General features: G+C 32.2%; 1 protein-coding gene across 1 annotated transcript in view; it reads left to right on the forward strand.

The window, feature by feature from the left end:
• The window catches only part of LOC119662149 (probable G-protein coupled receptor CG31760), a 29,980-nt gene that overhangs the window by 11,257 nt on the left and 682 nt on the right, over nucleotides 1-18,041 (forward strand). The window contains exons 3-11 of the mRNA XM_038071707.1: nucleotides 1,884-2,085; nucleotides 3,100-3,460; nucleotides 3,699-3,991; nucleotides 4,943-5,096; nucleotides 9,389-9,498; nucleotides 10,576-10,720; nucleotides 11,250-11,458; nucleotides 15,898-16,147; nucleotides 16,208-16,425. Coding sequence (XP_037927635.1) covers nucleotides 1,884-2,085; nucleotides 3,100-3,460; nucleotides 3,699-3,991; nucleotides 4,943-5,096; nucleotides 9,389-9,498; nucleotides 10,576-10,720; nucleotides 11,250-11,458; nucleotides 15,898-16,147; nucleotides 16,208-16,425 — 1,942 coding nt within the window. The remainder of the gene's footprint in view (nucleotides 1-1,883; nucleotides 2,086-3,099; nucleotides 3,461-3,698; nucleotides 3,992-4,942; nucleotides 5,097-9,388; nucleotides 9,499-10,575; nucleotides 10,721-11,249; nucleotides 11,459-15,897; nucleotides 16,148-16,207; nucleotides 16,426-18,041) is intronic.

Consider the following 18,041-nt stretch of genomic DNA (forward strand, 5'->3'; position numbering starts at 1 on the left):
ATTAAATGCAGCGCAAATTCTTTATGTTTTATGCATCTTTTTAGTTTGACGTTAAACCCTTAATTTACATTAAATTAAATTGGCTTCTTAGGAAAAAATTACCCGTCTTTCTAAGCAACAAATTAGCAAGTCTTAGCTCCGGTGTGGACGTGTGGAATCCAGTTATGAAGATGTGCACGAAAATCGTCTATTTAAATCATCCAAAACTTCCAAAACAAAGTTGTAAGAAATTTCGTCAATGCTCCGTGGTTCATTAGGAATACTGACCTCCGTCGAGATGCAGTAATACATTATTACTGTGGATGCAGTAATACAAAAGTTTGTGGTTAGCCGCTAAAAACTCACCATCTGTCTAATACATCTGGCCAGCTGAAAGACTTAAAAGCATTAAGCCTTCAGATCTATTCCCGCATTAGTAGTCTAATAATAATCTAGATTTTATTAGAGCTTAAGAAAACAAATCAAAACAATTCCAAATCACAAATGAGGCCAAAGCTTTTGCCTTCCAGATTAATGAAAAAACGAAAGTTAAGATAAACACTACTTTAACGGTGAACTTATTTTATTCCAATTAGTATAACTACAGTAACTGAAGAGCAATCCAAACTGAACCTCATTGCTACTTTATTTACCTACGATAACAAAGTTTTCGATGAAATCTTTTTTCTTTGATGACTTTTAAGTAGTTCATTATTTATAGAAGTCTAAAGTTAGTTAATTAAATTTCTTTTAACAATATTCTCTCCGATTTCCTATACTTATTAGGAACCTTTATTACGAGAAATTAATAAAAGTGTTGTCAAGGAGAAACTGCACATTGAGTTACTTTTTTAGAATAAGTAGAAAACAAATATTACAAGCACTTCAAGCATTACAATGTTCTCATCTGCAACTATATTTCTAGAATAGTTTTAAAGTGGTTCTAATAAAATACAATTCCATCTTGAATTGTTATACCGAGAGTATGTGCATGTTTAATATGGAAAAACGGAGGCCCACAGGTTGACCCAAAAAGTTTGGTTAGGTACATGAATGGATCAAAAGTAAATGGCGGCACTAGTGCTGGTGTATATGAACCCAACACCAAAATTTCGGAGGCAATGGGCACATGGCCGAGTGTCTTCCAAGCTGAAATTTACGGAATCAACTTATACGTAAGATCCAATATCAGCAAAAAACTGTGTGGCTCGAGAATTGTTATTTACTTTGACAGTCAAACTGCTCTTGACAAAAAGGTTGTCTTCTTGGACTTTCAGACTTTCAAGTCAAGACAGGTCTTTGAGTGCTATAACTCGGAATAAGGTAAGTCATTACTGTGTTCTGGGCCACAGAGGAGTTGATGAGGGAAATGAACAAGTTGATGAGCTAGCCAGAACTGCATCAAAAACTACTTTTACAGGCCCTCAATCCTTTTATGGGTTAAAGTCGACGAGTACAAAACAATATATCAATCAATACAATATATTTCTGTTATGCCATGTTGTCGCAGCATTGTCTATTAGAACATATTTCGTATAAATATTTTCGTAGTTTAATAGAAGAACTGTGCACAATATTGAAAAGTGGTCATAAGATATTAATCCATGAATATGAGGTATAGGATGTATATGAGCTATAAGTCATTACAAGCAATTAGAACTCCAAAAAATGTGACGAATTCAATATTGGTAGAATCAAAAACTTCAAATAAGAACAATAATGCAACCCTGCACCTCACTACTTACTAACTACTTAGAACTACTTAACTACACTACTTAGAAGTCACATATATATCTTTAAGATAACAAAACTTTTTAGCAACCCTACAAAAATCTTATCATGGTTATTTCCTGAACTTTCTCATTATATAGCATTATATATAATAAAAAATAATTATTTTACAGGACTTTCGGATGCACTTGCCAAAGGATTACTAAGCGATGACTACATAACGAGCGCACGTATCTTGGCACTAAATCTAACAAATGGAGCAGTACAGTCATACGTTTGGTGGATAAAAAGTAATCACGAGAAGACAGGGAAAGCGCAACGCTTTGAAGAAGAAGGATTACAAATAGGGAAAAAGCCTGCACAGAGCTACCCGTGGTAAGTGTGTAGAAATATAAAAAATGTTATCAACCCTGAAAACAAAAAAAATAGTAGACATTGATACAGCAGCTGAGCTATTGGTATATACATTTGCTATGAAAAAAGCTGAAATTTTTCTTTTCTAGTTCTAGTTTATAAAGTATTTAAACAATGGATAAAACAAACAAAAAACAACTATAACTAATACAACTCTAACTTAAACCAGCTAAGAGAAAAAAATTGATTGGTTTTCATACACAATTCAATTCTTGATTATCCAATTCAATTATTCAATTATTAATTCAATTATTAATTATTAAGTAGTACTTATTAACTTGTTATGTGGTCATAATTAATCATGAAAATTAATAATTAGAATATTGAAAATTGTTATAATTATCTTTGTAGATCATAATCCTGATGATGACTCTCAAGGAGAGTCGAAATATAGAGTATAATAAAAAATATTAAACGTTTAATTATTTAACAAGAAGGGACCTACAGCCAGATTAAAAAAATATAACAAACCATAAATATATATATATATATGATTACTTCATTATTATAATTAGTCCACCAATTATGTTGGTATTCTTTAGAGTAAGAATCTTTTGTACATAAGATATTGATATTTAAATGGAGATTTCGTATTATTGTATTTAAAGACAATAATTTCATAGATAAGGAGTAGATAAAATAGTGTTGCATAGTTACATTATGTGTAAATCATTTTCTTTTAAAAAACAGATTCGTAACAATACACTGTTCCTAAATAGCCTCACTATTAGAACAACATATTTTGATAGGTGTTAAAAAGCTGTTTTTATATGCAATGTTCTGTACAACTTAAGTACAGAAACTGCATAATATTTATTTATAGCCCACACAGATTACTAAAAAAAGAAATCTAAAATGCTGTTGAAACTAAAAGCTGTACCACAAATACTACAAATTCAAAAACAAACTGCTCATTAACCTATACTAAAATTAAATTTTATTGGAAATAAATAACAATGCATACGAATTTCACAGGTTCGATGATGAAACCACTTCGCCCTCATTACGCTCACCTAAATTCACACCTAGCCCACCGAATATTTACTACAAAGGCTGGTGGACGTATCCATACTTCTCATGCACGCTCAGCAAATGGATATTATCGTACAGCATAGCAATACCACCGAGCGGTCGGCATGGTTTACGTGGCTTCATAAGCATCGATATCGATGTAACTGGTCTGAGGGTCAATCAGTGCGAGGCGCTAACTTACCGTTTCAATTATCAGCAAATTCAAACACGCCGCCTACATTTAGCCGACGCACAAGTGAGCGAAGCCATTAACGACTTACAGGCATTTCATGGCTCACATAAATGTCATCGAGAGACCATGATGGTAAGTAGACATACGCGAGGGTTTGAAAACACAAATTACAAAACAAAAAAAAGAAAAAACAAAAATATTTAAGCATTAAATTTTTATCTTAAAAGCTTTTCTGAAATATTTTGTCTGGCAGTCGCATAACCCGCCCGCATATTATTATAAAGTTACTAGACACATAAACTTAGTACACTCGTCCTTAGTACACTCTTCATAACCGAGACTTACAAAAATTATTCTGCTTCATTTACAGTGCGATTATCGTCAACCCACATCAGAGGCACCCACAATAACCACAAATAAAATACTAACAATGCCGAACGCTTGGTCACGTGGTGCCTATCAATGCTTATGCAAGCGTGGTTACTACTCTGAACGCCATTCAGATGGTTTCAATGGCACCATCATGGAAATCGCATGGAAGGAGCATCAGGACAATGTGAGCGATTATTATGCAAAAGTTTTCACGTGCTACAAATGTGCACCCGGTTGCGATTTTTGCACAGGACCTGAACCATGTTTAGCTGATTACAACTGGCCGTTTAGGTGAGCAACCGAATCTTTGTTTTTCATTTTTGTGACTTTGGTTTTAAAGTTGAAACTTAAGTGTATATATCTATGACGCATTAACATATCACACAAAAAACATAAGTACACACACAAATTATATTGTTCAATATATATATTTTAGGTATAACTAAGTTCAATGACAATAATGAAGAACTACTGAGCTAGAACAACTTCCTTCATTTTGTTATATTTCATTTTGGATTTTATTGGCATAAATTTAAATTGCTTCAATATACTCTTTGATCTAGTAGAAATCGGTCTCATGTACTCAGTATTTTGAAGGTTTAGTTTAATATAAGACATAAAAATATCTGATGCATTGATATCGGTCAATATACACTTGTCGAGGTATTCATGTAGTATATCCAGTTCGAGATCCAGCATAACTCTGCATTAGAGTTATAGAGTTATTATAGTTATATAGTTAGCAATAAAGTGACATCGGAATGTTTTTTTTTCTGTACAGTAGATGGAAAGCATCGAAAGCCACAGTGTGAGACTTGAACCCACTAAAAGCACCTCTTAAGAATGTATAGAGAAGATTTCCACAGCAATGTGGAAACTTCATTCCAGTAATCAGGGGAGAGAGATGAGAACAGATAGGCTTAATACCTAGTGAACTATGCTAGAAAGCATGGACGTGAAGAGAATGTACATCGGAATGTCGGTCTGTCATGTCAGTCTGTCTTATTTTTGTTTTTTGTATGTATCCAGGTAGCTACTGTCTACAAATTTATGAAATTGTTTAAGTTCATCATATATTGCTCACATAAAATCTCATATAGAAAACTATACATGTTAAGTAAATTGAACTTTTCCTACAAACTGCAATAAAATTCCATCATTTAGTTATTTCACAATGTAAGATTCATGAATTTTAAATTTATTTTCATTTTGATTTTGAAACTTTGCTTGTCTTTTTCGTAGAATATCCTTACTAACAATTTCGATCGGTTGTGCTATCGGTACGTTCATATTAGCTGGTTACTTATTTCGGCATCGCAAAGTTAAAGTGTTTAAGGTGGCCAGTCCAATATTTTTGCTGATTACACTAATTGGGTGTGCAATTATGTATTGTGAGGTGAGTTCAAATAAATGCAAAAATAATAATAATTAAAACATAATATTGATTATATGTCATTTCATTTTTAATGCTCATAATTAACATACTCAACTCAACTTCTGCCACCTTTACCAAATTATTGTAGAATTACGTATTTAATAAAAAAAACTTTTTGGTGGAGTATACAAAGTTCTATTTTTATATAATGGAATACACTAGAAGGTTAAGTTGTTCTGCACGAAGATTAAACAATTCAAAAAACTTGAACTGCGAATGAATGTTCGCATTTCACATTCTCTAATTTTACTTTATTACATTATTACAGTTTCAACAAATTTCCACTTACATTAAAATTTTTATCTATTAAAATTAATTATTAAGACCTATTTCTATATGCAAATGAGGGTACAAATGTCTTAGACACAAAGACATCAACAAAATCCTAGAGCGCCAACATCCATCCATAAACAACAAAATCACAGAGTCCTGTGTTTGACTTGTGGTTACGGATTCACTCTCACCGCAGTGCCTGCTCACTGCACAAGCAAAAGCCAAAGCACCGAATCATAGACGACAGGTTAATGCTACAGCGCCATTGACACTTGAAAGCGTTTCCAACAGGGCATAATAATTCCAAAAAACCGCAAGCTCAGTATAGCTTTTAAGCAGTAAGAAACATCACCGAACCCACACTGCTCACATACGTGAATATTCATTCGTATTCCGGTGAACAAGAAGTAACAGCAACACCCTTTAAGCACCATCTATATGTATACACCATATATAGACATACGACTAATAATATTTGTCGCTATTTCTACACGAGTGACAAAATTCAAAATTTTAATAAAAGGTCAAGTTTAAAAATCGGAGCTAAAATTTTAAATATTTTTATAATACGAGCTTTACTGTAGATTGTTTAAAGAAACTTATTGTTTGCATTCAAACTGTTTAATGTATACATATTTATATATAGGTAAATATCAAAGTATTAACTGCTTAAGAAAACAGTAGACACAAAAGTTCTATATAAAAATTACTTACTGTGATGGGGAGGTGGAATGCTTTATGCACCGTCAAACTGGCCGTAGTCGGAATGGTGTGTCCGACTCTCTAACATTAATATATTGTATACGGAATAAAACACCTCCTCTTTGGCGGGACTTATTCCCCCTCCGAATCGATTTCGCATTACTTCGAGGAGTGTCTCGTACTGATGTTAAATTTTAGAAATTTAAGAAGTTTAAAGATTCAATCCTTATACCATTCTTAAATTTGTGAAATAAACTAAGAATTAAAGTTGGTAATGAGAACGGGATTTGTGCTTTAGAACCTCTTAAGTCATCTTATTTTCATATTACTAACAGAAGAGGAAATTCAAAATTCTCAATGCGATACCTCGTAGAGATATCGGTCTTTTGGTAGGTTTACTTACAGGTCACTATAAACTAGGGAACCATGCTAGAAGATTAGGTCTCCCTTTCAATCAAATCTGTAGCAGCTGCGAGGAAACATCTACTATTTTTTGTCTACTTCATGCACGGTGGCGACTTAATACTCTAGGAGCCTTCTTTTTTAAGGACCTGGACCAATTAAAGGACCTGACACTAAATAGCATTTTATGCTTCGCCAAAGGTTGTAGGTGGTTTTAAACCATGAGTTTTTCCTATATATATGGTAATAAAATGGGCCAATAGGCCTAATTGAATCCACTATAGATCGCCGGTATAACGTAACCTAACAGAAGATAATACTTAGATTTTGAAATGTTTTTTAAGTTTTTAGTTAAATATCCTTAAATAATATCTTTAATAATAATTAAAAAAACGTAAAACATCATCATAAAGTGTTATCCATTTCGTAGTGGTAACTTCACAGCACTATTTCTGTAAACAGTGCCAAGTGGAACTATCATGCACGGCAACATATATTTGGTCCAAAATTGACTATTTTATAATGTGGATCGTTCAGCAACGAATTTTCAGACAGCCTTAGAAGATCAAGAACAAACGTGGAGTTAATTGGATCTACTCTTTTAACTTATATTGCAAAGATAGATCATAATAAATGTTAAAGATAGATAATATCTTGCATCCAATAGAAAAAGAAATTATTGGCTTTGCAGTATGAATACATAGTTAACAATCCAATAATGAAAGCTTGCCCTTTTGGGATGGACGACTGTATAAGAATATCAAATATATATATATAATATAATGTACGAGTATGTTCCGTTAGTATATATAGACAATATTAAGCGAAAAGAAACCATTAGTGGAAAACGAAAACCTGTAGTATCAATACAGCCAGTCTTATTTATTCATTTGCTATGGAACTTTGACAGCATTTCAGTAGAGAATCTACCTTGTTGACATATATAATTGCTAAAGTATATCATAATTGAAAGTATCTGTTTTTAAAAACTATCATGTCCTGATTACTTTGCAACCCATCTTGTGAATAACATATATGTATTTCCCTCCAGTACATGTATTGTGAAGACTTTTCTTCAGAATACATGTACATGAGTATGATTGACTCTTTTAATAAAACGACAGTAATCCGTAATTCGTAAAATAATAAAGTTAATAAAGTTAGTACCATGAAACTCCTTCGTCTGTAATACTTCGCAGAACACGTAATTTTACTTGCCGTTCCCATTGCAATAACATCCTCAAGCCTTATTTTGTTTCATAATGTCTCCTAATATGCATGCATGCCAATTCTTTAATATTGTATAGAAATGTGTTACCCTCCCTCATCCCTACAATGATTTTACAAATTTTATTATCTTTTATTTTTTATGTTTTATGTTTTATGTTTTAAAATGTACGGGTAGTGCCAACAATTTCAAACTCCGTTCGAATATCTGCGTATGGTTGGAGATCCAAAGTATGTTTGTGCCCTTCGATGTGTTACGCGTAACATGTCACTTGCTTGTAAGACCGTTGTAACCTGTAATAAAAATATTTTATAACAAGAAGGGTTTTTTGTTGAGAGCAACACTTTCACTTGCAAAAATTGTGTCTAAAGATACTCATACGCAACGGTGAGTTCACAGATGTGTCGCTTCTGTTACTGCAAATAAAATTAAAGAAAATAATGTGAAATGTGTATTTCGTACATACTTTGCACATAGTTTTTACTTACACATGCTTATATGTAAGAAGAGGAAAAATTTTATTAAATGTGGCGCCCTTGCAAAAATGTTCAATTAACACCAAATTACTATAATATATAATTAATTAATTAATGTGTTATACACTGCCGCTCAAGTAATGTGTCATTTACTTATTTGCACTTTATTCACAGTTTTTTCAATGGGCTATTGCACCGAAAACATTTCTTAATCGTTTTGTTCGATAGACACTAAAAATACATTACCTTCAGGATATTATAGCTGAAAAGTTGGCAACCTTCGTAAAAAGAACATTCATTACGATCATTACCTTCAAAAAAAACACACAACGCGAACATACAATATTTTATATGAGATATATATATTATTTCAGTGTACACTATTCCAGTGTACACTATTTTAGTGTACACTATTTCGGTGTACACAATTTCCGTGTACATAATTTCTGTGTACACTATTTCAGTATACACTATTTCAGTGTACACTATTTCAGTGTACACTATTCCTGTGCACACTATTCCAGTGCACACTATTCCAGTGTACACTATTCTAGTGTACACTCTTTCAGTGTACGATCTTTCAGTGTACTCTATTTCGGTGTACACTATTTCCGTGTACACTATTTTAGTGTACACTATTCCAGTGTACAGTATTTCAGTATACATTATTTCAGTGTACTCTATTTCGGTGTACACTATTTTGGTGTACACTATTTCAACGAACATTATTTAAGTGTACGCTATTTCGGACATGTCGCTTTCATTTTTAGTGTACTGTTTGTGGTTGTGTTCATGAACACAAACATTAAAAATTAGATTGAATTCTCCGAGCAGAGCAGAAAAATGCATATCCTTATTTCCTTAACTACACTAAACATTTTTTTGCTATGATCATATATATAACAAATCGAGTGCCTCTTGATTTATGAATTAATGAGAAGTGAAGTACCAAAATTAAAAAAAAAATGATGTCCATAAAAAATAATAAACCAAAAGAATAATAATTCTTAACTTCTCTTGAGTTTTGTTACTTTTGCTATGAAAGTTTTTATTAACAATTTCACTTGCTGTGTTTATATTACAACGAAATCATAAACCAGCTGTATATTTTTATTTTTAATTGTTAAATTTTAATACTATTCTTTTCTTTATTTAAAAAAATATATTTTTAGATGATTGCAATATTCCCCTACTTGGATACGAGTTGGTGTATTGTAACAAAATGGACACGTCATATGGGCTTCTGCATCACATACACTTCCTTGCTAATGAAAACATGGCGGTAAGTTGGTCTTTATTTTTTATTTTTACTTTAATATATGAGTATACAACACTTAGAAATACAATTATGAAAGCTATAAAAATTTAAAAATTTAGCTATTACCGTAGTGTCAAGAAAGACCTAGAAAAGATACTGTATCAGTAATGGTGATATTTCGTATTCTAACGATGAACTTTGGTGTGACGAAATATTTTAAGAAAATATACATATTCATCCTTCTGTGAAAATTGTTGACCCAGCTGTTACATTTTTAAGGCTGAGACTCGAACGCTTGTAATTGGGTGGGGTCAAATATTTTTCTGTTCACTAAGATAAATTTATTGCTCACCGACTAGATTCAATGCCATTGATCTGTGATGACGTTATATAGTGCTTGCAGTTCAACTGGTATTACAGCTGTTTAGATCATTGTTCTGTTACATCATTGAATTCGACATGGAGCTGAACCAAAGCATTTTGCAGCAGCTTTTTCTACTGATGAGTAGGTATTGGGAATAGAACTACATTTGAATGATTTTGAGCCCACCTATCCCGAATATTGAAGTTAATATCATTGCTGATCTAAAATCAAGTAATCCAAAGTTGAATCAGTAGCTTCCTTTTATCTTTATTATGGGAAAGAAAATGAAATAGTAATTATAAAAATGAGTAGAGGACAAAATCTTAAATTCTGTGCTCATACTTTCAAAAGTAGCGATAGAGAACAGTATGGCCAGGAAAAGAAAAAAATTCAATTAATTAAAATAATATAAAAAATAAAATTTTTGTTGTTGTAGTTCACTACTGTTCGAAAAACCTCATTAAATTTAATTAAATTAAATTAATGGATATTTATTTCAACAAGACTTTATCTATTTAAATAAATCCTTTGGGATATATTTCGTTTAGAATACTTTTTTGATAGACTTTTTTTTTACAGTCAGTATAGTGATGAACAGTACAGTATCGTGTTGTCTTGTATCAATATATCAGATATCAATATATCAGAATATCTTCTACTTTTCCTACATATTGTTAGGAAAGAACAGAAAGAATCTCATTAGTTTCATCTAATCATTTCATTTCATTTATTTACAGTGTTTCTCTGACGTATCGTGTAAAATCAGCACATAAAGTCAAATTAACTGATAAACAACTTTTGCAATGGATGGTTCCGATTTTATTGGTGATGCTTATATATTTGGGCACGTGGACTATATCTGATACGCCCTATGCCGAATTTGTAAGTTATTTTGTAACAATACAAATATAGGGACACATTTTTATACATTTTTATTTTATAGAATTACTCCTATTACTTCATTTTAACTGGACTTACTGGTCCAACCTTTTATTACAAATAAAAATTAAAACAAAAAAATGCTGAATCTTTAAACTAAACACTTTAGACTACACTAACTAATAAGTTTTATTTATATGTTAGTATGTTTTAAAAAATTAAATTCGACTTTTTGCTGACCTACTAATACGATTAAGTATTTATTCCCAATTTAGTTCAACTCGCACATAACTAAAATATTAAATTGCGACTCATTTCCAAAAAATTGTTTCACATATTTTAAACAAATAAACTCCACCGATTTTATAAAGCATTAAACGTGAATATAATATATATGTATAGAAGTATGATAAGTTAATCATACTTCTATACGAGTCTTATGAATATTATATGTTGTATAAAGAAAGATAAAAATTTATGTTATATGATATATCTTATATATGATATCTGTTTCATTCATTTTTCCAAATAGATTCACGATCAAGATGGCCTGAAATTCAAGCAGTGCTCATATAATTGGTGGGATCATAGTTTGGCTATTGGTGAAGTGTTCTTCTTAGCCTGGGGCATTCGTGTCTGTTATAATGTACGAAATGCAGAATCACTCTATAATGAAGCACGTTTGATATCGTATGCCATTTATAATATCGCCATTGTAAATATTATAATGATCGCATTCCAGTAAGTATAATACATATACTTTTCAGATGTAATATATTTTTAAAATACACGTCACAAATAGTTTTATTGTTAGCTTATATAGTGTTTTTAAAGCATACGTCTGACATTCTGTTTGCGAATGTTGACTTTGCTTGGAAGCGAATAAGACCTTTAGTCAAATTCTCTGTGACTATCCGGCTTTGATATGGACCAGGAGAAAGATATTGACCCCCAATATGTCCAGAATGCCCTCAATACCTAACATTGTGGCTTTCATTCGAAGAACTAATTGTCTTCTGTCCATTTAGGAAGATCGGTAAGAAGCTATTTGCTTCACTGGAAACGAGATAATATACAATATTATCTTTTCTATTTTATTTTGGAAGCAAGTGATCAAATTTATTCTTTCACTTACAAAAATAAATTTTCTAATATTCTGATACAAATTTGATAGAAACCTTAATAAGTTTATAGACAAATATATAATTATGAAAAATTAAGTATGGAATTTTGTAAGCAGCTATAATTTCTGTATATTGTATAGTAGTTGTCGAAATGCATTTAAGTTTATAATCCTTCTGTTAAACTTTAATTGGAATGATTTACAGTATTTGCTCTTAATTTATCTATTGAAAGTATGCGCTATCTATATATTAAATCGTCAAGCGATCTTGGTTAGATTCAATCAATAAATTGTCTGCATAACTTTTGCACAGGTAGAATTATTTTGATTCATATGTTGATTATATATTATTGTTAGGTGATGCGGCACTGCGACCTTCGGGTCTATTGTGCTCCCTTCTGGGCTTCGAGTAGGTCTCGAACAATCAACCTATCTGTTGATATATTTCAATACTTTTCATTCAATTCTAAATTATTATCACACAAACTTATGCTCCCTCCCTTGCTTTCAAAGCGCACACACTCACATTTGAATAGCTTCACACCCCTATTTAACAAAGTGTCTTGATATCTGGTACACTTGCATTCATCAATTTATGAAGCGAAAAATTAAATTTATTAGTAGACGAAATTTAAAGCAGTTTACAAACAATCTACGTAATACCTTCGGGACGATATTAGTGATGTAAATGTGGTTAACTTAGTATGGAAAGTAAATACGGAAGACATTTTGTCAATAATCTTAATAATTAAATTTACTTTGACCATATTCATATACGATTTTTGATAATATAGTTTCAGATATAACGTCAATAAAGTATTAATAAAATAATAATTGTGTATCACAATTTTAAGACATTTGAACAAAAGATGAAATGAGATGAAATAACTAAAATAGCCTTTACCAAACTCCTGATATATTGTGACGAACTTTAAAAGGGCTGTGATTAAACTACTAAGCACCTTTTGTCGATCGCTGAAAGAGTTCTGAATCAGCTTTAGAAGAACGAACACCTAAAAAGTTCTAAATTAGCTCTGTTGTTAAAGAGCTTCCTAAACTACGGTGCAGACTAATATTTTTGAGTGTCATTCAAGAGAGAAAATCCACAAATGACACTCAAAACTGATAGTGTGTATCTTTGAATGACATGCATCCAACGTATTGACGTGCTCACCAAAAATTTTGGTGAGCACATCATTCAGCTTCACGCCAACATATTGTATATTTTTGCGTGGTTTCACTAACATACTTACAGCGTGCGCAAACACCCTTATTCTTCAAAAATTTTGCTTGAATGACTAGGAACTAGGATGTTCATTAAGAATAGTGAGACATTTGTTTAAATATGTACAGGAAATATTTTTAACTAGAGTGATATTTACTATATACAATATCCTTACGAATATTTATTTGAATTTTTTCAATATTTAAAAAGCATACTGCAATATAAATTTGGAACTGCATAAAATAAATTGAAAATGCTTTGTTTACCTTTATATTTTATATGTTTACATTGAAAAACTAAATTGAACTAGTTCATTAAAATAAACCAAATTATAAAACTCAAGCACCAATTATTTATCAACAGTGTTTATTATCTGAAAGCACTTCGATTTAGTATATAGTATATAGAATAAGTAAAATCTTGAATTGACAAGATAAAAGAAAATATTGCAGTGTAATTCAATAGTAATAGATAAGTTGATAAAGGAGAAATAAAGTATATTAATTCACAGTTACCGCAGGTCCTTTCAAAGCATTCATAGTCGTTACTCACACAATTTTCTGTCAGCACTAGCTGTTATAATTTATATTTTCCTGTTAGTCTTGTGCCATCAGTTCGAGGAAGAATCCTCACCAAATTCCTTTTCCAACTTTTCCCATTTTCCTGCACTCATTTTGTGTTCTATCAAATGTTGGTAAGCTGCTTTCAAAGCGCTGGTGTACGCAGTTCTGGCACAAGAAACAAATGCTATGAGTAATTGCCTATTCTCCTGCTGCCGTTCCAATAAATTCAATGTTTGTGCACATTGGAGCTATGCTCCAATGTTTGCGCCGAGCATACGGGCTCATGGTGTATCAAACTTCGTTCACCCTTCACAGCACGTAGAGCCCATGCCTTTGTGCAGAAGTCACATACACACACCAGTCTTTAGTTTATTCATTCATTCATTTATTCTGCTCACAACGATTGAATTAAAAATCCCATCAAGTTGTTATTAATTAAAATCCTTTTAAAAGGACAATTAACGTAACTTATTGTGCTACAAATTTGCATTTACAAATAGCAAAACAAGGAAAGAGGATTAACTTGTAGATAACAAAACAGTTACGTCCGTTAAGTGGTTAAGGACATTAAATGTAAAAGACGATACTCTTCGCACAGTCACCGTGAACCTTGAAATAATGGTTTCAAAGAAATACAATAATTACTTTATGCAGACTTCCAACATATTTTCTGTAATACGTGTATTCCTACATGCTTACATTTAGTTTCAAATAGACTAAAGTGGAGATAGTTCTTGAGAATTTCTTCTTATCAAAAACTGTATAAATATTTAACTCGTTTTGTAGCAAAACTTATTATAAAGTTTAATGACTAAATCAATAGATCAATTTCTATGCATGTGTCTCAAAAAGCCTCTCTACACAATTGTCAACCCCAACCTTCTCGTGGTGATCCCTGTTTTAAACATATAAGGCAATGGCGACCTTACGCAATGGGTGTGATTCTTGAAAAAAACTATAAATGACTCGTGTGTAGAAGGAAAGAAAGGAATAGTGGTCTCAAGAACTTTGGAATCTTATCGAATTCAGAATAGATGTTAAAACAAAATTATTAAGTTCAATAAGGGGATTTCGTGAAGTGAAGATACAAATTGAGTACAAGCGGCTCGCGAAGCAGATAAAATGGGAGGCAACACGCCCACGTTGCATCAGAGAAGGGAAATCTTAAAGGGATGTTCAAAATAAGTCGTTATATAGCTTGGAATGGAAAGAGGTTATCATAGTCGAGATCCCTAAAAACGGAGACTGGAAAAAATGCTCTAATTGGACATATATCTCTTTGCTACCAATTATTGAGTTACTTAATAATTTACCCTGGCAGAATCAAGCGGGATTTCGTGCTGGTCTGTAATGCATATATCACATAAACACTACAAGAATACTTATTGAGTAGTCGGCAGAATTTAACACCAGTCTATATTTCACCCTCATCGAATATGAAAAAGCATTCGATGATCTAAAATTCAAATACGTGTGGAAGGTGCTTGAAGCTAGTGATATCCCATTTAAAATCGTCAATATTAAAAAGCAACCAACCAACCAATGGTGTAAGGTAGGGTTGTGTGCATTCGGCATGTCTTTTCAGAACGGCACTGGACGCAGTGATAGAGACCCTGGACACAGAACGACTTGGAATTAACTGGGGAATAAGAAGTAGATTATTCGATTTGGAATATGCCGATAATGTGGTCTTGATCTCTAACACCCACGCTAATATGCCAGCCCAAATTACATATCTCTCAACATGAACCGAGCAATAAAATGCTTGGCACTGAGCTTCTTTAAAGGTTTACTGTATCCAAAACTGCAGTTTCCTTGTAGACGATATTTGATGCCATTGCATTCATAACTTGCCGTTGTATTTTCAAAATATTTTGTTCAAAAATTATTTTATTTGTACAACATTAAAACAATTGAGTGTAAATAGAAGTTTAAAATATGATTAGGAAGATAAAGCATAAAGAATTTTATATATGTAATACTATAGAGCGCTGATTTTCTGCAATGATTTACGTACAGTTCTTTTATTCTTACAAATGCCACATTTCCATTTAAGCGAAAAATTAGAATTGTTTGTTAGAGATATAGAAATACGTATAACTCCATTGCAAATTTCTTATAGTGGACTAAAATTTGGAAACAGCCAATTCTCTGTAGGGTGCAAATTAAACATAGTTGCAAAACAAATTCGAATGAAAAATGAATGAAATTCATTTATTCAAAATGCTTCATACTGATATACTCATCTATCTCTTGCCTCATATTTCAGCCTTTTCATATTTCCGCAAGCTGGTCCAGATATAAAGTACCTTCTCGGATTTATACGGACTCAATTTTCCACAACAACTACAATCACGCTGGTGTTTGGTCCTAAAATATCACGAGTACTTAAAGGACAAGGTGACAAATGGGATCAAAAAGCCAAAGTACGCAGCATAACTGCTTCATTTTCATTGAATGGTGTTGGCTTAGTTCCAGAAGACTCACCTGATTTATATCAGGAGAACGAGGAACTTAAGGTAAGATTTACTTGATTAATCATTAAAAAGAATATTTTAATGAAATTAATTTTTTCCAAGGAACAAGTGCAAAAGCTGGCGCATCAAATTGAGTTCATGAAGACTGTCCACATGCAAATGAATAACCGTCATCTGAAACCAAAACCTGGTGGTTACTTTACAATCACCTCAACATCATTTCAAGCGCCATTTACCAAGAACACTATGTCCACTGTACAAACACAGACAACTAAATGTGGCATTAGTGACGATCCACACAGTAGCAGTAATTCTGTTGGGTAAGTTGCAATGCAAATTCTAGAACTAAAACAATTGTCGAACAATAAATAGCACATCACACCACCCTTCCGGCTCCATGTACGGCTCTATTCCATAAAATTGCGGTGTGAAAATGAAAAGCGGATTTCTACTGAATTGAATGAAAATTTCAGAAGTAAATACTAAAAAATTCAAAATATTTTATATCTCAACGATTCAGACTGCAGATACTGTAGAGAAGAGAAATAAACTGTATACCATGTGCTTGGGGAGTGCCCGGCACTGATGCACAAGCGAAAGAAACAGATAAGAGGGTATTTCATGAATCATAAGGATCCAAGACTAGGAAAGATAGGCTCTATACTCTCTTTTATTAAAGTCGGACTTGGTGAAACACTCTAATCCAACTAAGGGGTACAATAGATCTTTTAGGTCGCAGTACACTACTCCTTTTCAAATAATAATAATATCTCAACTATTTAAATGATTTGAACGAATTAATGAGAGATTTTCATTTGTTAAAAGTACACTTAATTCACGTCTTCAGGAGTGAAAGCGCTTAAGTAATGTTTTTAAAAATTCATTTCATGTGCACTAAGTTGAATTTTTATATCCTTCTCCTTTGAAACTCTTATAAAGTCAATGAGTAAGTTATAGGTTTTACCAGAACATTCCAACAATACAGAAATTATACCAAGGGTATTGAGATAACCAATATTATTATTATAGTTGTGTAATGTGGCACTGCGACCGTGGGGTCTATTGTGCCCACTCTAAGCCCTGTTGCGTCAGAAAAAAGTACTATAGAACTTACTTTACAGAGTTTTTTTACTTCTTCCGTAAGAGTACATATTCACAGAAGCCTATTCCGTATGTGAATTAGCGCAGGACATTTGAATAGCACATGTCTGGCCGATTCCTCATTCTCTTCACAGAATCTACAGTTTTCATCCATATGTTTACCCAGTCTCGTAAGGTGGTATTTTAGTTTACACTGCCCTGTTAGGATTCCTGTGATGATTTTAAGTTTTTTTTAATAGATTTATAGAATCCTGGTAGTCTTATTGTTATAGGTACCAATAAGTGATTTGAATTGTGTTAATTCTGCTATATTATCCCATTAATCCTTTTTATTCTCGTTCTCTTTTATATTTATGAGGATATACAATATACTAAACGATTATTTTTGGCCCATTATAAAAAAAAACAAATCCTTCTTGCTTTAAAAGTTAGAGTACAACGGAAACCCATATGTACCACACCACACCATTCAAATAGAATGAGAAACAAGTCATATTGAATATTGTTTCAGAGTAATACACAATATGAATATATGTATAATTAAATTTTTCTTTTAGGAAAATGTGGAAATTTCAATATAACTTTCAAAATTTTCTTTCAATTTTCATGGTTAGGTGTTAAAATAACAAACCCATAGATGTCATTATTGAGTAAAGAAGATTTTCTTTCAATATCCATCGGCGTCTACGGAAATTTTTACTGTAAATACACTAGGTCAAGTATTTGGAATAAAAGTTAAATTATTTGTGAACTAGTATTATTTGTGAATGTGGCTACTAGATCCTTGAAAATGAGAAAACTACTATGCATATTCTTTGCGACTGTACAGCTTTAA

The sequence above is a fragment of the Teleopsis dalmanni genome, chromosome X, assembly GCF_002237135.1.
Source record: "Teleopsis dalmanni isolate 2A chromosome X, ASM223713v2, whole genome shotgun sequence".
Taxonomy (NCBI): domain Eukaryota; kingdom Metazoa; phylum Arthropoda; class Insecta; order Diptera; family Diopsidae; genus Teleopsis; species Teleopsis dalmanni.